Genomic DNA, 19,333 nt, shown 5'->3' on the forward strand with positions numbered 1-19,333 from the left:
CACTAAGCCTGTCTCCTATGTTGTGGTGTTGTTAGCGGCCACTGATATGACTTTTTGTGTGACAAGTAAAAGATCAGATGTAGATAAAAAAAGTTACAAATGCCTTTTATAGACAGTCTTTCTTAGTGCTAGCTTTGTTGTGCTTATTAAAATAAACATCATGCAACAAATAAGTCCATGTACACGTTACAATACATTCACATAGACCATTTTACAGACAAACAAAATCAAAACAAAAACATTAAATGAACAAATGACAAAACCGTAAACTTGACCTTGGACTCCAATATGCTGGTTGCCTATGATAAAACTTATGATAGACATGACAAACTCAATATTCTTCCTTTTAAACTGGCACTTAAAACTGAAACCAAACTTTATTTACTTTATCAGGAAACACAAACTTGGTACAGTTAAGAAAAATTACGCTTTTACTAGTTTTCAAATTGACAACCATTGTTAGCTACTATTTAGCTGTTTTTGGTTTGAACTTTCCAACTATGCAAAACATCGGTAATTGCATAATGTTGCTCCTCAACGCATCAATTCTTTAACAATGTTTTTGCAAATACGTGACAAGTGGCAACATTCCAATCACACACAAAATGGGAAACCCCCTTCAACAAAAAGTCTCTTTTCATATTATTTTTGCAGTTCTGACTTAAATCATTTCGTTTCAAATATATTTTAAGCGCAAAGTTGCTTGTGGTACAATGGATGGATAGGTTTAAACTCAAATTAGCTGAACAACTACCAGCTACTACAAACTGTTAAGTAACAGACTCACATTTAAGCTTGATACATTGCGAAATTGGACCCTCTGGGGACCAATCACATTTTTCTGACTTTTTCGAAGGTTAAGGCTATTGTGGTAAGCGTTTGTAATTGAATAAGACTATTCCCTAATCTCCTATTACTAAGCTGCTTTGTATTGTACTTTGTATGGCATTAAATAATTCTTTATATGGTTCCAAGTTCTGCCACATTAGTGAAGTTATTTCTTTGGTTACAGTTTTAACTGTTGACATTAATGCCAAATAGTCAAAACCACTCACTTGTTTACATGCTAAATATCAACTCCAATATGGTATCAAGTCAACTTTTATTGATATAACAAAGCGCTTTGTGGTAGCTACCCACATAATGTACAAACACCAAGCTGTAGTCGCAAAAATAACATTTTTATTTGACCAAAATTCAGACGTAAGCGCAGTTAAAAGATTTGTAATTTATGTTACTCTGGTTTATATGCTCAAAAGGAATCAACAAACGAGTTGACTCTGATAGCTTTGTATAAAAATATGCAGCACATTATTGAAAACAGAAAAAAATGCAAAGTTGATTATACACACTGACAGTAAGATCAGAAAGTCAACATTAAATCATAAATGCTACAAATCGTATAAAAATTAAAGCAAACACATACAAACCACACAAAACTACAGTGGTATAATAAATGAAAAAAGAGTGAATTTAAACTTCAAAATGCTACCACTGTTGACTTGTAAACTGGTTTCTTAGTTACAAAAGCAATCGTCCAAACATTTGAAGTAGGGTTGTAAACTTCAACTGATTTCAAATTTTTTTTTCTATTGTACCTAAAAATAGATTTACACTTAAGACCAAAGAAAATTACAAAAATCAAGGAAACAATGTAAACATTTCCACACCAGCAGAAACCTAAACAAACTTTTTCACTGACCCACAAACGTTCCCAACAAATATGAAATGATCACTCACACTATATTGTTTTTAATGATACTGTACAAAAATACTTTCATTTCATAGTTTTACACTGGAAAATTTAGTGTTTTAGACTGGGCAACACAAATTTATTTCACCAAAACTCCACAATATAAAGCATCAAAACTATGCCTATCATAACTAGCTGTGATTGTTTACTTGTCATGCATAAAATCTGTCAGTAGAGCAATATGAACCCCCATTGGGTGTTGAATATATAGATTATTATCATGATTTCTTCATAAAATCCAGATAATTGTGCAGCTCAATTGAATTGTCTGTCAATTGTGGATCATAGAAAGTTTATGTGCATGCGAATACAGTTTATTATTATTTTCAGTGTTATTTAGGTCCGATCTTACCCTACAATAACATTTTTTGTTGACAACCACACATGCAGATGAATAGTAGCGAGCATGTTGAAGTGATGCAATATTTTCCCATTTGCCAATTACACGATTAAATCGCTCAACAGTTGACAGGTATTGGTCATTCACATATCCACCTGTTACAATAGTGAATGTGGAAAGTGCTATTAGTAGGAGAATATTACCATTTAAGTCACAATAAAGAAGCAGCTTGTATTGAGCATTACAAACGCCAAATAAAACACAAACTTTATACAACCAACAACTATTACCTATTGCATAGATGTTTCTATTCAATACAACACATGCTGAACCAAATCTTGCTTGATTCAGAGGTGCAATCTCATTCCATACATCACTCTTCACATCATAACATTCACATGAAGACAATGTCTTGCTGTCATCAGCACCTCCAATGCAATAAATAAACCCTGCAATGATATTTATGCAAGCTTATTTTGAGTTGTAACGCGGACATATTGACAAGGAAATACAATTTTGTTTGGTGAACTGATTGCTATTGCTCTGCATCAAATCACGTGTTCAAATCACGTGGTCTCTCCGGATTAATCAGCAAACATCTGTTCTTTTCTCGAGATTGCGTTTTGTAATTTATATTTTTTCCCTTTTCGTCGACCCTATTAACCTTGAGTTAATCAAGCGTAATGACTTTGGTACATTGATTTCTAATCCCCGTGTGTCCAAATTCTTATCTCTCGGGTTTCATCATCTGTTGTTCAATCAAGATCGCTATCGAATTTTTTGAGTGTAAATATCGGACCACAAACATTGAGATTCATTCTGATTCTAATTCCGATTCTAATTCTAATTCCGTTTATAATTCCAAGTCTCATTCTGGTCAAAGTGCGAATATTATATTCTGTCATTATTCGCTTAATGTCGCTCGTCGCTCGTCAAACTTGATGTTACGTTGAACTTGTAAAAGTAAGTTATCTGTGTTCGTCTGTTTGTTATGTTGCTTGTAATAAAACTCGTGAAGTAGATACTTAAGTCTGTGCTATGCTCAGTTATTAACCGGAGTCAGCTTTGCACACGCTGCAAATTGGTGACCCCGACGTGATAATAACGAACACGCAACTTTTAAACCTTCTGAAAAAGTAACTGCGCATAGTCATTTTTAAAAAGTAACCTTTCTGAGAAATTAACTGTCAAATATGAAAGCAACTGAAGCAATAGCGTATCAACTAAGCATAGTTCTAACTCTGTTAATCATGTCAAGTAAGTTTTTCAGGAGTTTTAGCCAACAAGGCTGCATCTTATTCTATTCAAGATTGAAGGCCAAAGAAAAGTACAAAATTCAAGGCTAATTCGGTAAGTTTAAGTTTTACTTTGTTGTGTACATTTTATGTTACTAAGTCACGCCTAACGATACGTTATGTTTATGCATTTAAGTTTAACGCCTGATCACTTACTTATGGGGTTATGTTACAGCATATATTTCACGCCACTTGCCTTGCACTTGCTAATCTACTGGTGAAAAACTACTGTACCGTGTCATTAACTCTAACTTTTACTAAGAAATATGTAAAGGGTACGTTTGATACGATTGTAGAATAATCTACGTGTCTGATTTAACGTAGAAATCCTCGACTCACTGAGGTATACAGCTTGCGGGCGCTGTATTTTAAACAAGGCAACCACGTATCTCATCATTTTCACAAACCCGCAGAACGATACAAGGTCCTTGACAACATAGGGTGTAGATTGTTTTATAGTTCGTTTTCATTCTTGCACGAGCATAATTTCTAGTTTGACCCGTTCTCCAATAATTGACAGGTCAGTCTGCTTCACTAACTATTAGCGCCGCAACGTCGTGGCAGCTTTAACGTTTTGAATTTCAGAATGAGAATCTTATTGGAGTTGAATTATAGTGATACGAAATGTCTAGTAGGCCTATGCTAGTACGGCTACGAAGGACGAAATACTAATAAAAGGTAAGAGATTCGATTTATTGATTTTGAAACCCCGCCGGACGCGGATAAGTTTACTGACATGAATTATAACTGACATGAAATATCCTAAACTGATATGAATTATATCGGATATGACCTGAATTATACGGATATGGCTAAAAAATTGACATGAAAATTTATCGGACATGGCAATGCACCTTTGATGTTATATGTCGTAATATTAAGGACAGACTATAAAAATGATTTTAGATTTGCTTATTGTCCACCGTCCCAAAACGATAATACACTTTTTATTGATTAATTGATCAACGTGTCGAACGGAAATAAAGCAGAAGTTTAAAAAACGGTAAAACAGGTGATAGCAGACGCTTTTGGGCACCGCATTTTATTGCGGACGCGTTCTAATAACGCAACCACGCTCCTTGAGCGGACGAGTTTTCATCTCGTGTTCCAACAAACAATAAGTCGCTAGGCGCTACGAACGCCTCAATGCAAAACAGTCCTATCGCAGGCTGTAAATAAAACACCTAGCATTTGAACGGTAGGCGCAAAATATCCCCAAAAAAACTTGTCAAGAGTTTACCTACCGAGTTCTTTTCGCATTGGTGACACACAACAAGCGACTTGACCGCGAAACGCATGCACAACCACTTATAATAGCGTCGCGTGTCCAAAGCAGTGGCCAAGCCATTTGCCAATTTTTACAAGCCAATCACAAGAGCCCACGCCTAAAAAAAACCCGTAAAAAAACCTTAAATCTGCAAAGTACTAAGACTCGGTTGATTTTCTCTTACAGAATTCGAAACTATAGACACGTGACGAAATGCAAATCAATTATCATTGTTATATAAATCCTAGATGTTGTGTCATGTGGGATTAAAGGTTGTAAAGAAATATCCAATACGTTTCTATGTCCCTCTTATATTAAAAATGTCATTGTATCCCTTAAATGTTAGATGTTTTTGTTAGGGCTTAGTTAGTTAGGGGCCTTCAACAAAGCGGTTTGTAAGATTTTTCAGACAAAACAAGGTGAACAACGGAGATTCGACCGGGAGTTGGAACAGCGTAAAACACATCCGGCAAATTAACGGAAAACATTCTTCGACGAGGGAAGTTCTGCATCAAATCACGTGTTCAAATCACGTGGTCTCTCCGGATTAATCAGCAAACATCTGTTCTTTTCTCGAGATTGCGTTTTGTAATTTATATTTTTTCCCTTTTCGTCGACCCTATTAACCTTGAGTTAATCAAGCGTAATGACTTTGGTACATTGATTTCTAATCCCCATGTGTCCAATTTCTTATCTCTCGGGTTTCATCATCTGTTGTTCAATCAAGATCGCTATCGAATTTTTTGAGTATAAATATCGGACCACAAACATTGAGATTCATTCTGATTCTAATTCCGATTCTAATTCTAATTCCGATTATAATTCCAAGTCTCATTCTGGTCAAAGTGCGAATATTATATTCTGTCATTATTCGCTTAATGTACGAATCGCTCGTCAACTTGATGTTACATTGAACTTGTAAAAGTAAGTTATCTGTGTTCGTCTGTTTGTTATGTTGCTTGTAATAAAACTCGTGAAGTAGATACTTAAGTCTGTGCTATGCTCAGTTATTAACCGGAGTCAGCTTTGCACACGCTGCAGCACATTACATTGCATACTGCAGAATAAAAGTCTTTGTTGTGCTACTGAAATTCGACCATTTGCAAAGTACAAGAGCACAGGATAATCAATACCAAGGTGCAACAAAGTGCTTTATTAAAAGCACACAAATTAACAAGAAATATTTAATGTGTAAAAAATTACATGAAAACATTGCAAGAAGAAGGGATCGCAACCAGTAAAATATGGTTTTAAACAACAAATCTAGGTATAGGACAAAATAACAGACTTTTTTCCAAATAAGGCATATAGTTTTTAGATCCCTAAATAAAAACTATCACTAGAACAAAAAACACACATTACAAATAAAGATGATTTACCATTGCAAACAACAGTTCCATGTTCATCTCTGGCATGTATCATATTCTTTATCTTTGACCACTTCTTGTTGTGGATGTCAAACTTTTCACAATCTGATAATTTAATTTTTTAGCATTCTAACCACCAGTGACATAAATATAATCTGCAAAATTGAAGCAGTAAAAAATCTAATATAAAACCTTTCAAAGTTTTTAAGTACACTGTTTTGAGTCCCACCTTTTAATTGAAATGATAGTTACCTTCAAAATAACTTGATGAACAATCCTGACGAGCTGTTAACATACTTGCCAGAAGTTTCCATTTTATTGGTTTATTCAAGTTCAACATTTCACAAATTTTGTTTGGCTTATGACCAGCATATCCTCCTCCCAGCACATAAACTTTACTTCCAACTTGCACTAAGGTTGTACTTACCCTTTTCTCATTAAGTTTCTACAAAAGTAAAAGCTGTTTAATTCAATAATGGTTTTGTGTATTAGAAACACCAACAAAAAGTACATAATGCAGATTTACTTGTTTGTTGCAAATAGAAATAACAGATTTTGCACAAGGTGACTTTTGGTGGTAAACAGTGGTAAACAACTTTCAGGGTTAAATAGGAAAAAGAAATGAAACCAGTGATGGGATTTCAATTTTTTTGTCAGCCGGTTCTATCACAAAAGTAATATTTTTCAGTCGGTTCTGTTACAAAAAGTCCATTGACAGTGTATCCAGTAATGCTAACCGGTTCGCTGATCTCATAAAATTTGGTGAGACGGTTCTGTAGAACCGGTGGAAACCAGCTGAATCCCACCACTGGATGAAACTTAGAATATAATAAAGTCATTTGAATTCCATTTTATGAAAACTGCAACAGAATATTTGTTTGCCAATAAACTTTTCTTTTCAACTTGGGTTAACAAAGGTAGTGTATAAACATCATATTCTCACAAAATCTATTATGCCAACAAAAGAAAAAATCTATTATGCCAACAAATTTTAAACAACTTTAGGTGTTAAAATAGAGCCTTTTTAAAGCCATCCTTTTATGTTATGTGCTAAATATTAAAACTATAGTTTGCAATAAACTTGAAAATTTTGATTCAAACATATCTTGCCAAGACTGCAAAATACTAAAGTAGATTCTAAACCAGAAGTTCCTAAACAGATTGACAGTCTATTTTAACCTACATAGACTTACAGGATATAGAGTGGCTTGCTTTGTGTTCACGTCATAAACTACACAATCTTTGGGAGAACTCTCACCACCAACAATAAGAAGTTTGTCTGTACATTTAAACAAACAAAGTATTTTTTGTTCCTTAACCAATACTGTTGTCACAAAATAGTAAAAACGTAGTTACTGTTATTTATCATGTAAATTCAGAAAAAATTGAAACATATTATTTTTGTTTAAATTGTTTTTTATTCTTGGCCATATCATAGTTTTTTTTTGGTTGTTATTGCATCCACCAATCCATTTTGATCAGAACATATTAGGGCTTAACATAAGCTACAGATTTGTGTATTGCACATGTTCCATATTTTGATTGCTCGTTAAAAAGATGTTTACCTGTAGGGTCAGACGAGTTTTGCTCAAGAAAGTTGGAACACACCAAATTGTTTTTCACCAAATTCTGCAAAAAGAATCAAAGATAACCACAGACACATATTTTGTTATTTTTGAACTAATTAGTTTAGCTATTGACCAGAAGGTTTGGTTTCAAAATCTTGTAACAATTGTATTGCTTGCTGGTTTCTGTACTTGACACTATTTAAAACCTTATTACTACTTCCGCTGTTGTTAACAAATTTGACCTCAGTCACCAAACGCAATACATGCACAAATCAGAATCCCCTAAACTTCACTTTTGAAACAGAAAAACATTTTTATTTGAATGCCAGCAAGACGGTATGATATAAAAGCAAATGCACACACAAAAAAACACACACACAAATGTCCAACAGCAACCAGGCAATGTGGAAAACATGTGTATCGATAGCGAGAGATTTAAGACTTTAATATGTTTCTACTTTAAAAGATTCTTATGCTCATCTTCAAAAGTAGGTTATATCATTTATTTCCGGACAGAGATTTTATGCCAGAGTTCTGAACATGACTGGGATATTCCATAACCCTAGATATATATGACTTTATATTAAGCTTTTTAGTATAATTTATATGTCTAAACATTTTAGCATTATATATGTTTAACCTTTCAAGCATAGTAAAGAAAAAAAAATAAGAGCAATTTTGTATTTTTACATAGGAACTACTGTTGAGCCACCATAAGGTTTGTCTGTTTCAAACGAAACAGCCCAATGATTTTCAGTTTGGTCATAAACTTCCACTGACTTCAACATGCCTCCATTGTAGCTGAAAAACAAAAATAAAACATTCATTTGTGTGACATTAGGGGTTAGTGCATTTAGTCTTATGATAGAAAACTAGTACAGTAAATAGACTCAATAAATACAATTTAGTAGATATAATGAGTTTTAATTATGCTCCATTTTTGCACTTGCAGTTTAGTGATCTTACCCTCCAATAACAAAAATCTTGTCTTGAACAACACAAGCACATGGTCGGCTCCTGGCAACACAAAGTGATGCAACTGTCTCCCATTTGTTTGCTTTCGGGCAGTACCTTTCCACCGAGGACAGGTGACCGTTGTCTCCACATCCACCTGGTCAACAGCCAAAGTATTTAAAGATATCCAGAGTTACAAGAAAAAGTTAACATGAATCACATAAAACTAAAATGCAGGCAATTATATTTGAGAATCTACGCATAATAGGGTTCTATAGTACTAAAACAATGTTTATTTATGGTATATTGTTACTTACCAATGACATAAATGAAGCCATCCAACACAACACATGCTAGACTGTGTCGGGGCTCATTAAGAGGTGCAATCTCAGTCCATTTTTCCAGCTTCACATCGAAACGCTCACACAACGATAAGCGAGAGCCATTGTTGCCACCAATGCAATATAGTGAACCTAAAAAAGTGGCAAAAATAAGTTGAAAGGCTATACAAGCTTTTCTTATCAGATAAAGCATTAAAGCAAACCATTGTAAGCGACAGTTCCATGTTCATCTCTGGCATTTATCATGTCCTTTATCCTTGTCCATTTTTGATTGTAGATGTCAAACTTTTCACAGCTGGACAAGCTTGTTCCATTGTAGCCGCCTGTGACGTATATGTGATCTGCAAAATATGCAACAAAAAGTATAGTTAGTTTAAATGTACTGTACAATCTTTTACATGATTATGCTTTGACAAAGCGTGTTATTATCCTGAAAAGATAAGATATGGTAGTTATTGTTCCACCAGGACTATTCTAATTGTGATAAAAATAAGTAAGCTCGCCAAGGTAATGCAATTTGTCATCTAAAAAGTTTATGAATCTGGCAATCACTGCTTTAGACAGAGGTAAGGCAAAAGTTATATGTTTTCAAAATATAGTTATGAATTTATGTTCATCTCAACTGATACTGGTCATTCTGGCAATTCCGTACTATGAAGTGGGCATGTGCAGCATAAAAGGCAGGCAATGGTGCTTGTGATTCGACTTTCTGCGGGTTCTCTACCGAGCCTATGTAGCTTAGTTGGTAGAGTGCAAAGACTCCTGTTGTAGGTTTAAATCCCAACGCAGGCTAGATTTTTCTAGTCTACGCCTTGTCATATGGTGGTGAATGCTTGGAGACCGACTGATAGGGTATGATGCCTTTAATAGGCCTGGCATACTGTGATTATAAAAAGATATTGACTTTCTCTAACCTGCCACAACCACTGCTGCATGATATCCACGTGCCTCAGTCATATTGGGCAATGTAATCCAGCCATTTTGTTCAGTCATATCGATCATTTCACCACTTTTGTGATAGTTGTGCCAAACATCAGGACCGCCTCCAACAGTGTAAACTTTACCTCCAACTTTCACTGAAGCTGCGCAACATCTTTCTGTTGGTAGCACCTGTTTGGATATAAATATTGTTGATAAAAAAGTTTTTTTGTTGTTGTTGTTTCTTTCTCAGGTACAAATACTACAACAATCCGAGATTTTCAGGCCTAAACAAACTGATAAAATTTGATGACCGAATTGCATCTTTAAAATCAATAACATAAAACTTAACGTTGCACTTACAAAAATCAAGCAACATTTAAATGTGATAAATAGTTGTTGCTCATTTAATCATAAACATTACTGCCAAGGTACCTGGGCTGATGATGACAACAGAGATTGTCGAAACGACTGAACGATGTATTCTATATACAACAATACTTTGGCAGTAATGTTTATGATTAAATTACTTTTTAAGTCCGTGTATAGTGTTCCTAAGTTGTTGCTCAGATATGCAAAACCTCTTTGTATTACACAATATGTATATGTTGACCTAGAGAAACCTCCAGTTAAAGCGATTTTCTCCCATAAATAAGAACTTTACTGACCTGCAGAGGACGACACAGATTGGTGGAAATGTCATAGCGAACAACATCACACAGAGATCCCTCACCACCAATCACAAGAAAACCTGTGAAAAATTCTATGTAAAGCATTTCATTTTGCCATCACCACGCCAAAAATAGCTCAGCAACATTAAAACATTAATAAATAGAAGGGTTTGGTAGATCATGACTAAACGTGTTTAAGCTGCACTATAGAGTTTCGCCCAATGTTAAAACATACCAGGACTTTCTGAAAGACGGGGAACAGATAGTTTGGTTCTCCAGTTGTGGACAAAGCTGTGCAAGAAATTGTGCTTGGTGCTGCCAGTTGATTTTGATGATCGGCGAAAAGCTTGAACAACTTTCATTGGTGTGCTCTGCATAATTAAGTGTAAGACAGTAGAAAATACAGAGAACAACCAATTTGCACTGCCAGCTGCGTGACAGATTTTATTTTACTAACACTTTTAACATTTACCGAGCAAACCCAAAAGTCATGCCTTTGCCTGCTTAGTTGGTAATTGAAAAAAAAAGGTTCTTTCTGGACCATATCTGTCTTTTGAAAAGTTGTTTCAGCACCCAGCTGCTAGTACATATATTTTAATACACATTCGCATGGCGGTGGAAACTTGTATTCATGACGACAGGTTTGGCAGACTTGCTTTACATTTAAAAATTGTACACTGAAATTGTGACAGCAAAATTTGCATTGCATTAATGAAAAAGTTTCAGTTTTTGTTTACCTGACTCTCTCTCCTTTGTTGGGAACCAAGCAATGGAGCACTTATTGTTGGTTGCAGGACTTTGTGTCGATTGTCTGTTGTGCCTCGATATTCAGAGACACTTGCAGCATTTTTACCACCGGGTTTACGTCTGCGCACTGTGTTTCCTCGATCAACCGTCCGTGCTTCACAAAATGATAGTTGTTAGCAAATTGTACTGGTTTTAATGCATTAAGTTAATAAAACTAAATTTAAAATTTAACATCTCAGCATTATTCAGTGTATACGTTACCTGACATAGGATAAATAAAGGTAATATTTCATACCTTTTCGTGAGCGGTTTAGCTGGGGAACGTAACTTTCAACAGCAGTCTCCTCTGCAATGGGTAAAAGTGAAAGTTACATGCTTTTTTAACATCTAGATGATTTGTTGAGTTAGGAGGACAGTATAAAAATCAGAATATGTGTGTGGAAAAAAAATTTAATGAAAAAGAATAAAACTGGCATCAGAATAAAAATGTGGAAGGTCCTATTCTTTGCCGAACTAACTGTTAAGGCAGTGGTTCTCAACCTTTTGTGGACCGTGGACCCTCAAAAGTAACTTTTTGGCCTCGTGGCCCCCTTCAAGTAAAGCTGTAGGACCTGTGCCCCCCTTAAAAAATGTAAATGGCAATCTCGTGTTGGAATTCGGTACTAATTTTGGCTTTAAACAGGTCGGATAGAGTAAACAAGAACCAATAATAGTGATAAACCTTAATTTAGACAAATAGTATGTGAAATAGTCGATTGAATTAGGGAATAAAGTTTAAAAGACAATGGCTTTTAGTGGGTGTTTCTGGTGAATCTACACCCGTAGCCCCCGGAACACAGCTTGTGGCCCCCCTGGGGGGCCATGGGCCCTGGTTGGGAACCACTGTGTTAAAGTTTAAGTGGGTAACAAGACAAACAATTTAGTGTGATAGGGCATAGTTAATAATTACTACAAGACACAGCAAACAGGTACAAGGCGACACTTTGGATTAACAGTGAACAAACAAGTCAATATTAGCTTGGTTCACAAATCTTATGAACGTGACAGGTAGTGTTTGCATTACCATAAATGCTACATTACCAACAGAAAAGGGTTCATGTTACATGAATATATTCTGACCATTGGTTTGAATTAATTAATGTTTATGATTGTATAAAACAAGTTACCTTGAATTGGCTGTGTAACGTTCAACCTGTTGTTATTTTCCTCATTTGGGGGAGCTGTACACATAAGTAGTGTAAATTACACATTTCAAAGCATTTAGCAGATGAAACAGAATAATATTTAATATCTTTTGTTAAAAATATGCAACAGTTTGGGATTCAGTATAAAATCCACTTTTTTAAAGTTTTCAAACAATTAGCACTTATTGATTAAGTGAATGTAAAATTGGAAAGTGCAATTTATAAAACATTACATTCACCAAATACATAAAGTTTAGCATAGTAAATTACCTAAAATTTCAATTGATCTTTCCTGGGTAAGATTCAATTCACTTGGACTTGCTTCAGCAATTGGACCTGTGTGATAAAAACTTTTTTAGAATCAATTCTCTGCTGGGTTTTAAATTAAAACAAAATACCTTTAATCTCAACAGATTTAGGCTGAGTAAGATTCAATTGACTAGTACTTGCTTCAGTGATGGAAGCTAAAAGTATTAAATATTTAAATATTAAGGTGCAACTGCAGTGCGTCTACCATTTTTCCACCAATTGAGTTAAGTTTATTTCGCTTGATGAAAGAACACATAGCTTCAACTCAAAAAAAAAACTCAACTCAACTTAAGATAAAATTTGGAGATACCTTTTACAAGATAAGTACAACAAACATACATGTAATCTCAACAGAACTTGACTGGGTGAGATTTAATGGACTTCCACTTGCTTCAACAATAGGAGCTGCAGATATACACATTGGCAACAGAATTTCTAAACATCACTTTCTACAAAGCGGTTATTAGTGTTTAAATTCTAAGTATACCTTGGATTTCAATGGATGGTGGCTCGGTGGGATTTGACTCACTTGCACTTGCTTCAGCACTTGGATCTGGGTATATTTAAGAGCAAATTTAGGAACTCAATAATTTCTACAAATGGATGGCTTCACATCACAAAAGTACCTTTGTCATTGATGCACTTTGGCTGGGTAGCATTTAGTTGACCTTCATCTGCTTAAAAGTGCACAAAAAATAAATTTATTAAAATTTAGGTTATAAACGTTCAAAACATTGAATATACAAATTATACAGGTTACAAAAAATCCAATAAACACTTTTTTTCATTTTGGGTTATAAAATATTATTTTGTTGGAAGTTAGCAAAACAAACGTTTCATCTCGATGGATTTTATCTTGATGGAAGTATAATTGAACTGCAACTGGTTTTGGTGCAAACTTTTTTGTTGTTAATTAGATTTTGGGTAAAAAGTAAAATATGAAATACTTTGCATCACAGTTGACTCTGGTTGAGTGATGTTAGGTGGATCTGCAGTCACTTCATTCTGTGGGTCTGTGAAATTAAAAATAACATTTTGTTTACAATGTAGCATTTCAGTTTCAAACTAACATCAAAGATAATAAATCTATCACCACTAAGTAACTAACACATTTATTGTTGCTAAATGCACAAAACGTCTGCTGATTGTAAAAGTGGGTAAAAATCTAGCGGAAAGCTGTGTTTAATTTTGCCACATTTTTGTCAAATAATTTAATTTTCAGCCAATGTGACCTACATGGAAACTTCCACGTCCGAGTGCTGAACTGGTGAAGTGGAACCGTTGGTTTATAGATGTTAGAAGGATGCCTAATACGCATGTTTGAAACAGCATCAGTGACTTGTTGTGAAATCACTACAGGATCTTGTGTGGCAAGATGTTGTTGAAGTTCATCTCGAACATTCAGCATATCAGGGCGATCCAAAGCATCTTGTTGCCAGCAGTCTCGCATCACTTTATCGAGCTTTTCGACTATGGCTTTGTCGTTGGTGCTGCAAGAGTCCTTCAAATCCTGGATTGCATCACAGTTAGGTCGCATCCCGTTTGCCAACAATGGCAAAAAATCTTGAAGGCGATAAGAAATGGAATACGGAACCACACTGAACAGAATCATGTGGTAAATAAAGCCACAACTGTAGGTGTCCTGTTCCTTTTTGGGTGCAGCATTGTGTAGAAGCTTTTCGGGGGCTGCATAATACACTGTTAGGAATTGTTTTTCGGGTACTTCTTGAGTGGGAGTAGCTGAACCAGTGTAGTTGGCAGTTTTGGCGCAACCAAAATCGCCAATTTTGCAGTGTAAATCTGCTGTTAGGAGTATGTTTTCAGGTTTCAAATCTCCATGAAGCATTCGCTTTTGGCTTCCGCAGTTATGGATGTATGCAACAGCGGTTGCAATTTCAGTTGCGAGTCGGAGTGACAGGGATCGCCCAATTTTGATGGTTGGATTGAGAAGCAAAGAGCTCATGTTACCACCTTCGTAGTATTGCATAACAATACCCATTGAGGCAGTCCATTTGGTAAAGCCATAAACATAAACTATGTTTTCATGGCTGGACTGAATAAGCATGTCAAACTCATGTCTGATCCTGCAACAACAAAAACATCACTAATGTTACGTTCTCAACTATCGAATAATACGAAAGAAACAAGCCACAAAAGTTAAATGTTTTTGTTCTGAATTGCAATGGTGATTAACAATTCAGTCCTCCAGTTTCGACTGGTCAATTGCATCCAAATGTATGTTTGTAAGAACTGTATTTATTAATAAGAAAGTACAATTCATACAATTAGATATTTTAAACAGCTGACTTGAAAGTTACTTTTTTATTGTGTTATGATGGATTGAAAAGTTCTGTTACTTGCATTTTACATCCCAAAATAGTGACATTAGAAAGAAGTGCAATTCAAATCTAAATGTTGCCAACAAACACTACTGACAAGTTGACCACACTTGCATTAAACAATTGATGTGTAAGTCCAGTGTTTTTTTAAGGTGTTTTGGGGGACCGAAACGGTACCCCAAATTTCTCCAGCGGTTTCCCAAAATTTGGACTTGCAACTACAGTAGAAAAGTAATGGTTGTTTCTCGCTATGTCTTGTCGATAATTTGTTCTGTGATTTGTGCACTGCCAGTAGCCTAATAAATAATTCGTTTAAGCAAATATGGCTATTTTTTGGTATTTAAATGAAACACTTGCGGTCTCTTAAAACTACTTAGCGGTCACCCAAACCAAACCTTAAAAAAACCCTGTGTAAGTCATTCCAATTTTATTTATTTATGTTAAACTGTCTTCAAAAATCTGGTTGAAAAGGTAATGTGCAGCAGTTAGCTTTATCAGAACCACAATTACCGTTGTAAACATTCTTTGAAATTTATTAATTAGTTACACTTACGATTGTTCAACCATAACTTGTTCATGTTCACCGCCAGCCACATTGAAGCACTTTATGGCAACATGACCGACTTTCGCATGCTTTCCTAGTAAAACTGTCCCAAAGCCGCCTTGCCCAATTACACTGTTTAAAGCATCGCATGAGATATGGCCAGCACTGTATTCCTCCAACTAAAAAGAAGTAACTTTTAAACTGCAGTATAAACATGAAATTACACAAACATACTTTTTTTTAAATCACTTACCTTACCAACCAAATCTGATGCCTGGGCCATTTTATTTTTACTGTTTTAAGTTACCATAATGAATGCAATATAAAGCAAATGCACTAAAAGGAATATAAATGACTAAAACATAGCAAATATTAGAATTTAAAAAAAGTTATTTTGACATTGCTTTTAACACTAGATATTTTCTGCTACATTAGGAATTAACTAATACAAACCTACTGCTAAAAAGGTTTTTTGGTACTCTGTCATATTTAACTTGCACTGGACCTACCCTTTTTTTCAAACTTTGCCATCTACTTAATCACTACCTAGTTAAACATTGATTGGTTTGCTTGAGCCATATAAAGCTCTGCGTTGCACTGTATCCGCTTAGCATTGTTGACAAAACATTAAACTTAAACAAATACCCTCCAGACATCACAAAGTTATTTCTTAATTCTGCAAACGAGATGCCCAGATAGTGCAAGGTGGTTGCATGTAGGCACTGTCTCATTTACATGCAATGTTTTCATCTTTGACATTGATTAGTGTAAAGCTGCAAGCTTGCAAACAAAGGATTATTCATCACTTTTATCCTGACAATAAACTAAATTTGTAAAATAACAAAACAAAACACGATAACAGTAAAATAACAAAAAAAAAACATTAAATACTGCTTCCAATTTTTGTAAGCAAATAAAACATTAGCTCATAAATTTTAGAAAACATGTTATTGGAAGTTGGTAAAAAAATAACCCAAATCAGGAAATGTTACCTTTCTACATTATCTTCAGACTTGTTGGGCAGCATGAGACATTATTGTTTTTGGTATATATCATTGGTTTGTGGAAAGGGCAGCCAAAGACCTATTGAAGGTTAAAAAACACTGCATAAACAAATCATATTGAATATGTTTACCAATCATAACAATTAAATGTTTAAGCAGTGTGATTAAAAAACATGCAATTCACCAATCCTTACCTAAAGCAACCTTCACACCTTGTTGTAATTTGGAAGGCAACAAACATAAATCAATATGCATGACTGGTAAGTTATTACACAAATATGTCATTTACATTTGTTGAATTGTTTGTTTTGCTTCAAGCCATATACAAAATAAACATGGCATATTGTGCTATATAGTTTAATTTTCAGGTTTATTACCTGTCTTGGGGCAATGCATTTTTTTTCTTTTCGGTTTTTGATTCATCCATGATAATATTAAGACAAAATTCACTGTGTGTAGAGATAACTTTTTGCAGCTAAGGGCTTTTGTGTTATGATTTTAACAAGTTCACTTTGTGTTATTATTTAAGTGCGCATTCCTGTATTTAGGTTAATAAAGTATAGTTTATTTTTTTATAAGTATAAAAATAACAAAAAGTATTCACACAGGGAATCAAAAGGCTTTGTGGTCATCATCTAAGACAAAGGTCAGCAAACTTTTAAATACCACATGCTGTTTTACTTGATATGTCAAAATGGTGATGATTTTGCCAATATTTTGGAGTATAATTGAGGTTTGTGCCATCTAATTTGAATACCAATCAGATAGATACATGCTAGGCTGTGTTTTTAAAACTATTTCATCATACCTGACTAAATACCGCAATGTAATAGTTTTATCAAAAATATGTGAACTCGCAATTTGCTTTGCATGCCATGAAAAAATACCTTCTAAAACTGTGAGCCCACTAAGCCGGCTTACCAAATGCTTAGCCTGCTAATCAATATGCTTTGACTAAAACTTTTTACTTTTGAAAAGTGCACATGTTTAGGGCTTTTAGCGTTGAGTTTGCCAAGCAGGCTTTGCATGAGCTTAGCGCTGGCTATGAGTGGGCTAAGCAGGCTTTCAATTTCAGATGGCACCCTGAAAAAATATCTTTTCGGCCAACCATGATTTGTCTAACATTGGTTGCTTTACCTGCTTTAAAACATACCCATAGTCCACATTCAGTATTAATGTTTTACTGCCTCCCAAAAGCACTAATTTTCAGTAAAAAAACTACAAGAATAAACCACTTAATGCAATATTTATGCTCACTTTTCTTGTTTACAAGCTTTTTGTCCAGCATAGTTTCAAGCTAACCTCCTTTTTATAGCCAGCGGTTTTTCGCATTTGAGCTATAACAGCGACATCTGCGTTTTTGGTTTTGAAGTACAAACTGTAGGTTAACTGTATTATCAGCTAGTTTCAGGTAATAAAGTATGTCATTACATAGATCACCGCATGTAATAGTAAACTGTAGGTAAAAATTTAAAACCTTTATGTTTTCCCGCATGTGGATTTAATAATGGTGATTCCCCTTTCCGAAAGCCTGCTTACCGTGGTAGAGCTACTAACACCATAACCCACACGACACCCAAAGTCGATTAGGGGGCGTAAAGAGCTGAATTTTTCATTTAGCGGCTATAAATGGGTTGGGTTGGGAAATAAGTTTTTAAATTTTTTACTTTAGTAACTAATTTTTTGGGTTAGTTTTATTGAATTTTAAGTGCTAATACCTTACCCCGACCCTAATAGCCCTAACCGTAAGCATTTTTGGAGATATAACCAAATCGACTTTGGGTGTCGTGTGGGTTATGGTGTTAGTAGCTCTACCGCTTAACCGTAGTTCCCACACAGACATCATACGGCACGTATATTTTTCACATGACTGCAGAAAAATCGTGGCAATATGATGGCAAACAACATTTAATATTTAAAAAATAAAGAATGGTTGATAAAACATGATGAACAAATAAATTGTTCAACTTCGTCACAAACTTTACATGTTAAAACGCTTTAAAAATGCCACCCGAATCGAAAGATGCAATGTTGTTGTTTTAAAACTTAAATACGATTGCTGCTTCTTTGATGTAGCATTTTGCAACGTTCGTTTTGCTCGACTATCGTTGAATATCTACTAGCGCAGTTGTTTAACAATATGTGTTTCACTCTCAAGGGAAACAATGGGCTACATACCATTGTGAGTCGAGTTGGGTTTATTTTAGGAAGCTCGGGTTACGCAGACGGCCTTACATAAAACCGTTGCGTTGCCTGTGTACATTTCAAACGCCTGGTTCACAGTTTACAAGTGTATCAAGACAGAGCAAAGCACATTTGATTTACAAGCAGGTCGTGTATGAAATTGAGAGGCAGATATTATGAGCAAGCCCAATAATACATCAAGGTCGACTTTGCCAGGTAAAAAGTGCGTGTGTTTGTCTGTAGCACAGAAGTAATCTACAGTGGTTTTGTAAATTTGCTCGCAGTTGGGAAGTTAAAAAGTCTTTTGGCGCTGAAGGGAAATCCCCAAAGCGATGACGTAGATTTGACACATGCATCAGAATTGCTCAAGGCTCTTAACAAGTAAGAAAAAGCATCAAACACATGCCACAAAACGGTACAAATATAATATGTTGGTTTTCAGAGACAGATTGGTGACGCAAGTGTTCTGTGACGTCACAGTCAAAGCGGGTTCGAGAATTTTTCCAGTCCACAAATGCGTGTTGGGCGTTTATTCCCAACACTTCGCC

General features: G+C 35.1%; 2 protein-coding genes across 2 annotated transcripts; both read right to left on the minus strand.

The window, feature by feature from the left end:
* Nucleotides 1-1,085: 1,085 nt before the first annotated feature.
* LOC145222434 (uncharacterized) lies at nucleotides 1,086-8,148 on the minus strand. Its single transcript, XM_080088553.1, has 8 exons — nucleotides 8,131-8,148; nucleotides 7,588-7,651; nucleotides 7,216-7,301; nucleotides 6,275-6,467; nucleotides 6,035-6,127; nucleotides 2,384-2,542; nucleotides 2,106-2,248; nucleotides 1,086-1,598 (listed from the first exon to the last, which is right to left on the minus strand). Exons 1-8 carry the CDS (start codon nucleotides 8,146-8,148, stop codon nucleotides 1,590-1,592), a joined length of 765 nt encoding a protein of 254 aa, XP_079944679.1. The 3' UTR covers nucleotides 1,086-1,589.
* Nucleotides 7,879-15,928, minus strand: LOC145224104 (uncharacterized). Its single transcript, XM_080090537.1, has 19 exons — nucleotides 15,851-15,928; nucleotides 15,607-15,776; nucleotides 13,951-14,798; nucleotides 13,662-13,727; nucleotides 13,341-13,391; nucleotides 13,202-13,267; nucleotides 13,054-13,119; nucleotides 12,804-12,869; nucleotides 12,676-12,741; nucleotides 12,388-12,441; nucleotides 11,517-11,567; nucleotides 11,212-11,375; nucleotides 10,710-10,845; nucleotides 10,472-10,554; nucleotides 9,800-9,995; nucleotides 9,089-9,226; nucleotides 8,862-9,017; nucleotides 8,557-8,701; nucleotides 7,879-8,391 (listed from the first exon to the last, which is right to left on the minus strand). The coding sequence occupies exons 1-19, from the start codon at nucleotides 15,878-15,880 to the stop codon at nucleotides 8,277-8,279; spliced, it is 2,667 nt and encodes an 888-aa protein (XP_079946663.1). The 5' UTR covers nucleotides 15,881-15,928; the 3' UTR covers nucleotides 7,879-8,276.
* Between the last annotated feature and the right edge of the window lie 3,405 nt (nucleotides 15,929-19,333).

Source organism: Phallusia mammillata, chromosome 4 (assembly GCF_965637545.1).
Source record: "Phallusia mammillata chromosome 4, kaPhaMamm4.hap1.1, whole genome shotgun sequence".
Taxonomy (NCBI): domain Eukaryota; kingdom Metazoa; phylum Chordata; class Ascidiacea; order Phlebobranchia; family Ascidiidae; genus Phallusia; species Phallusia mammillata.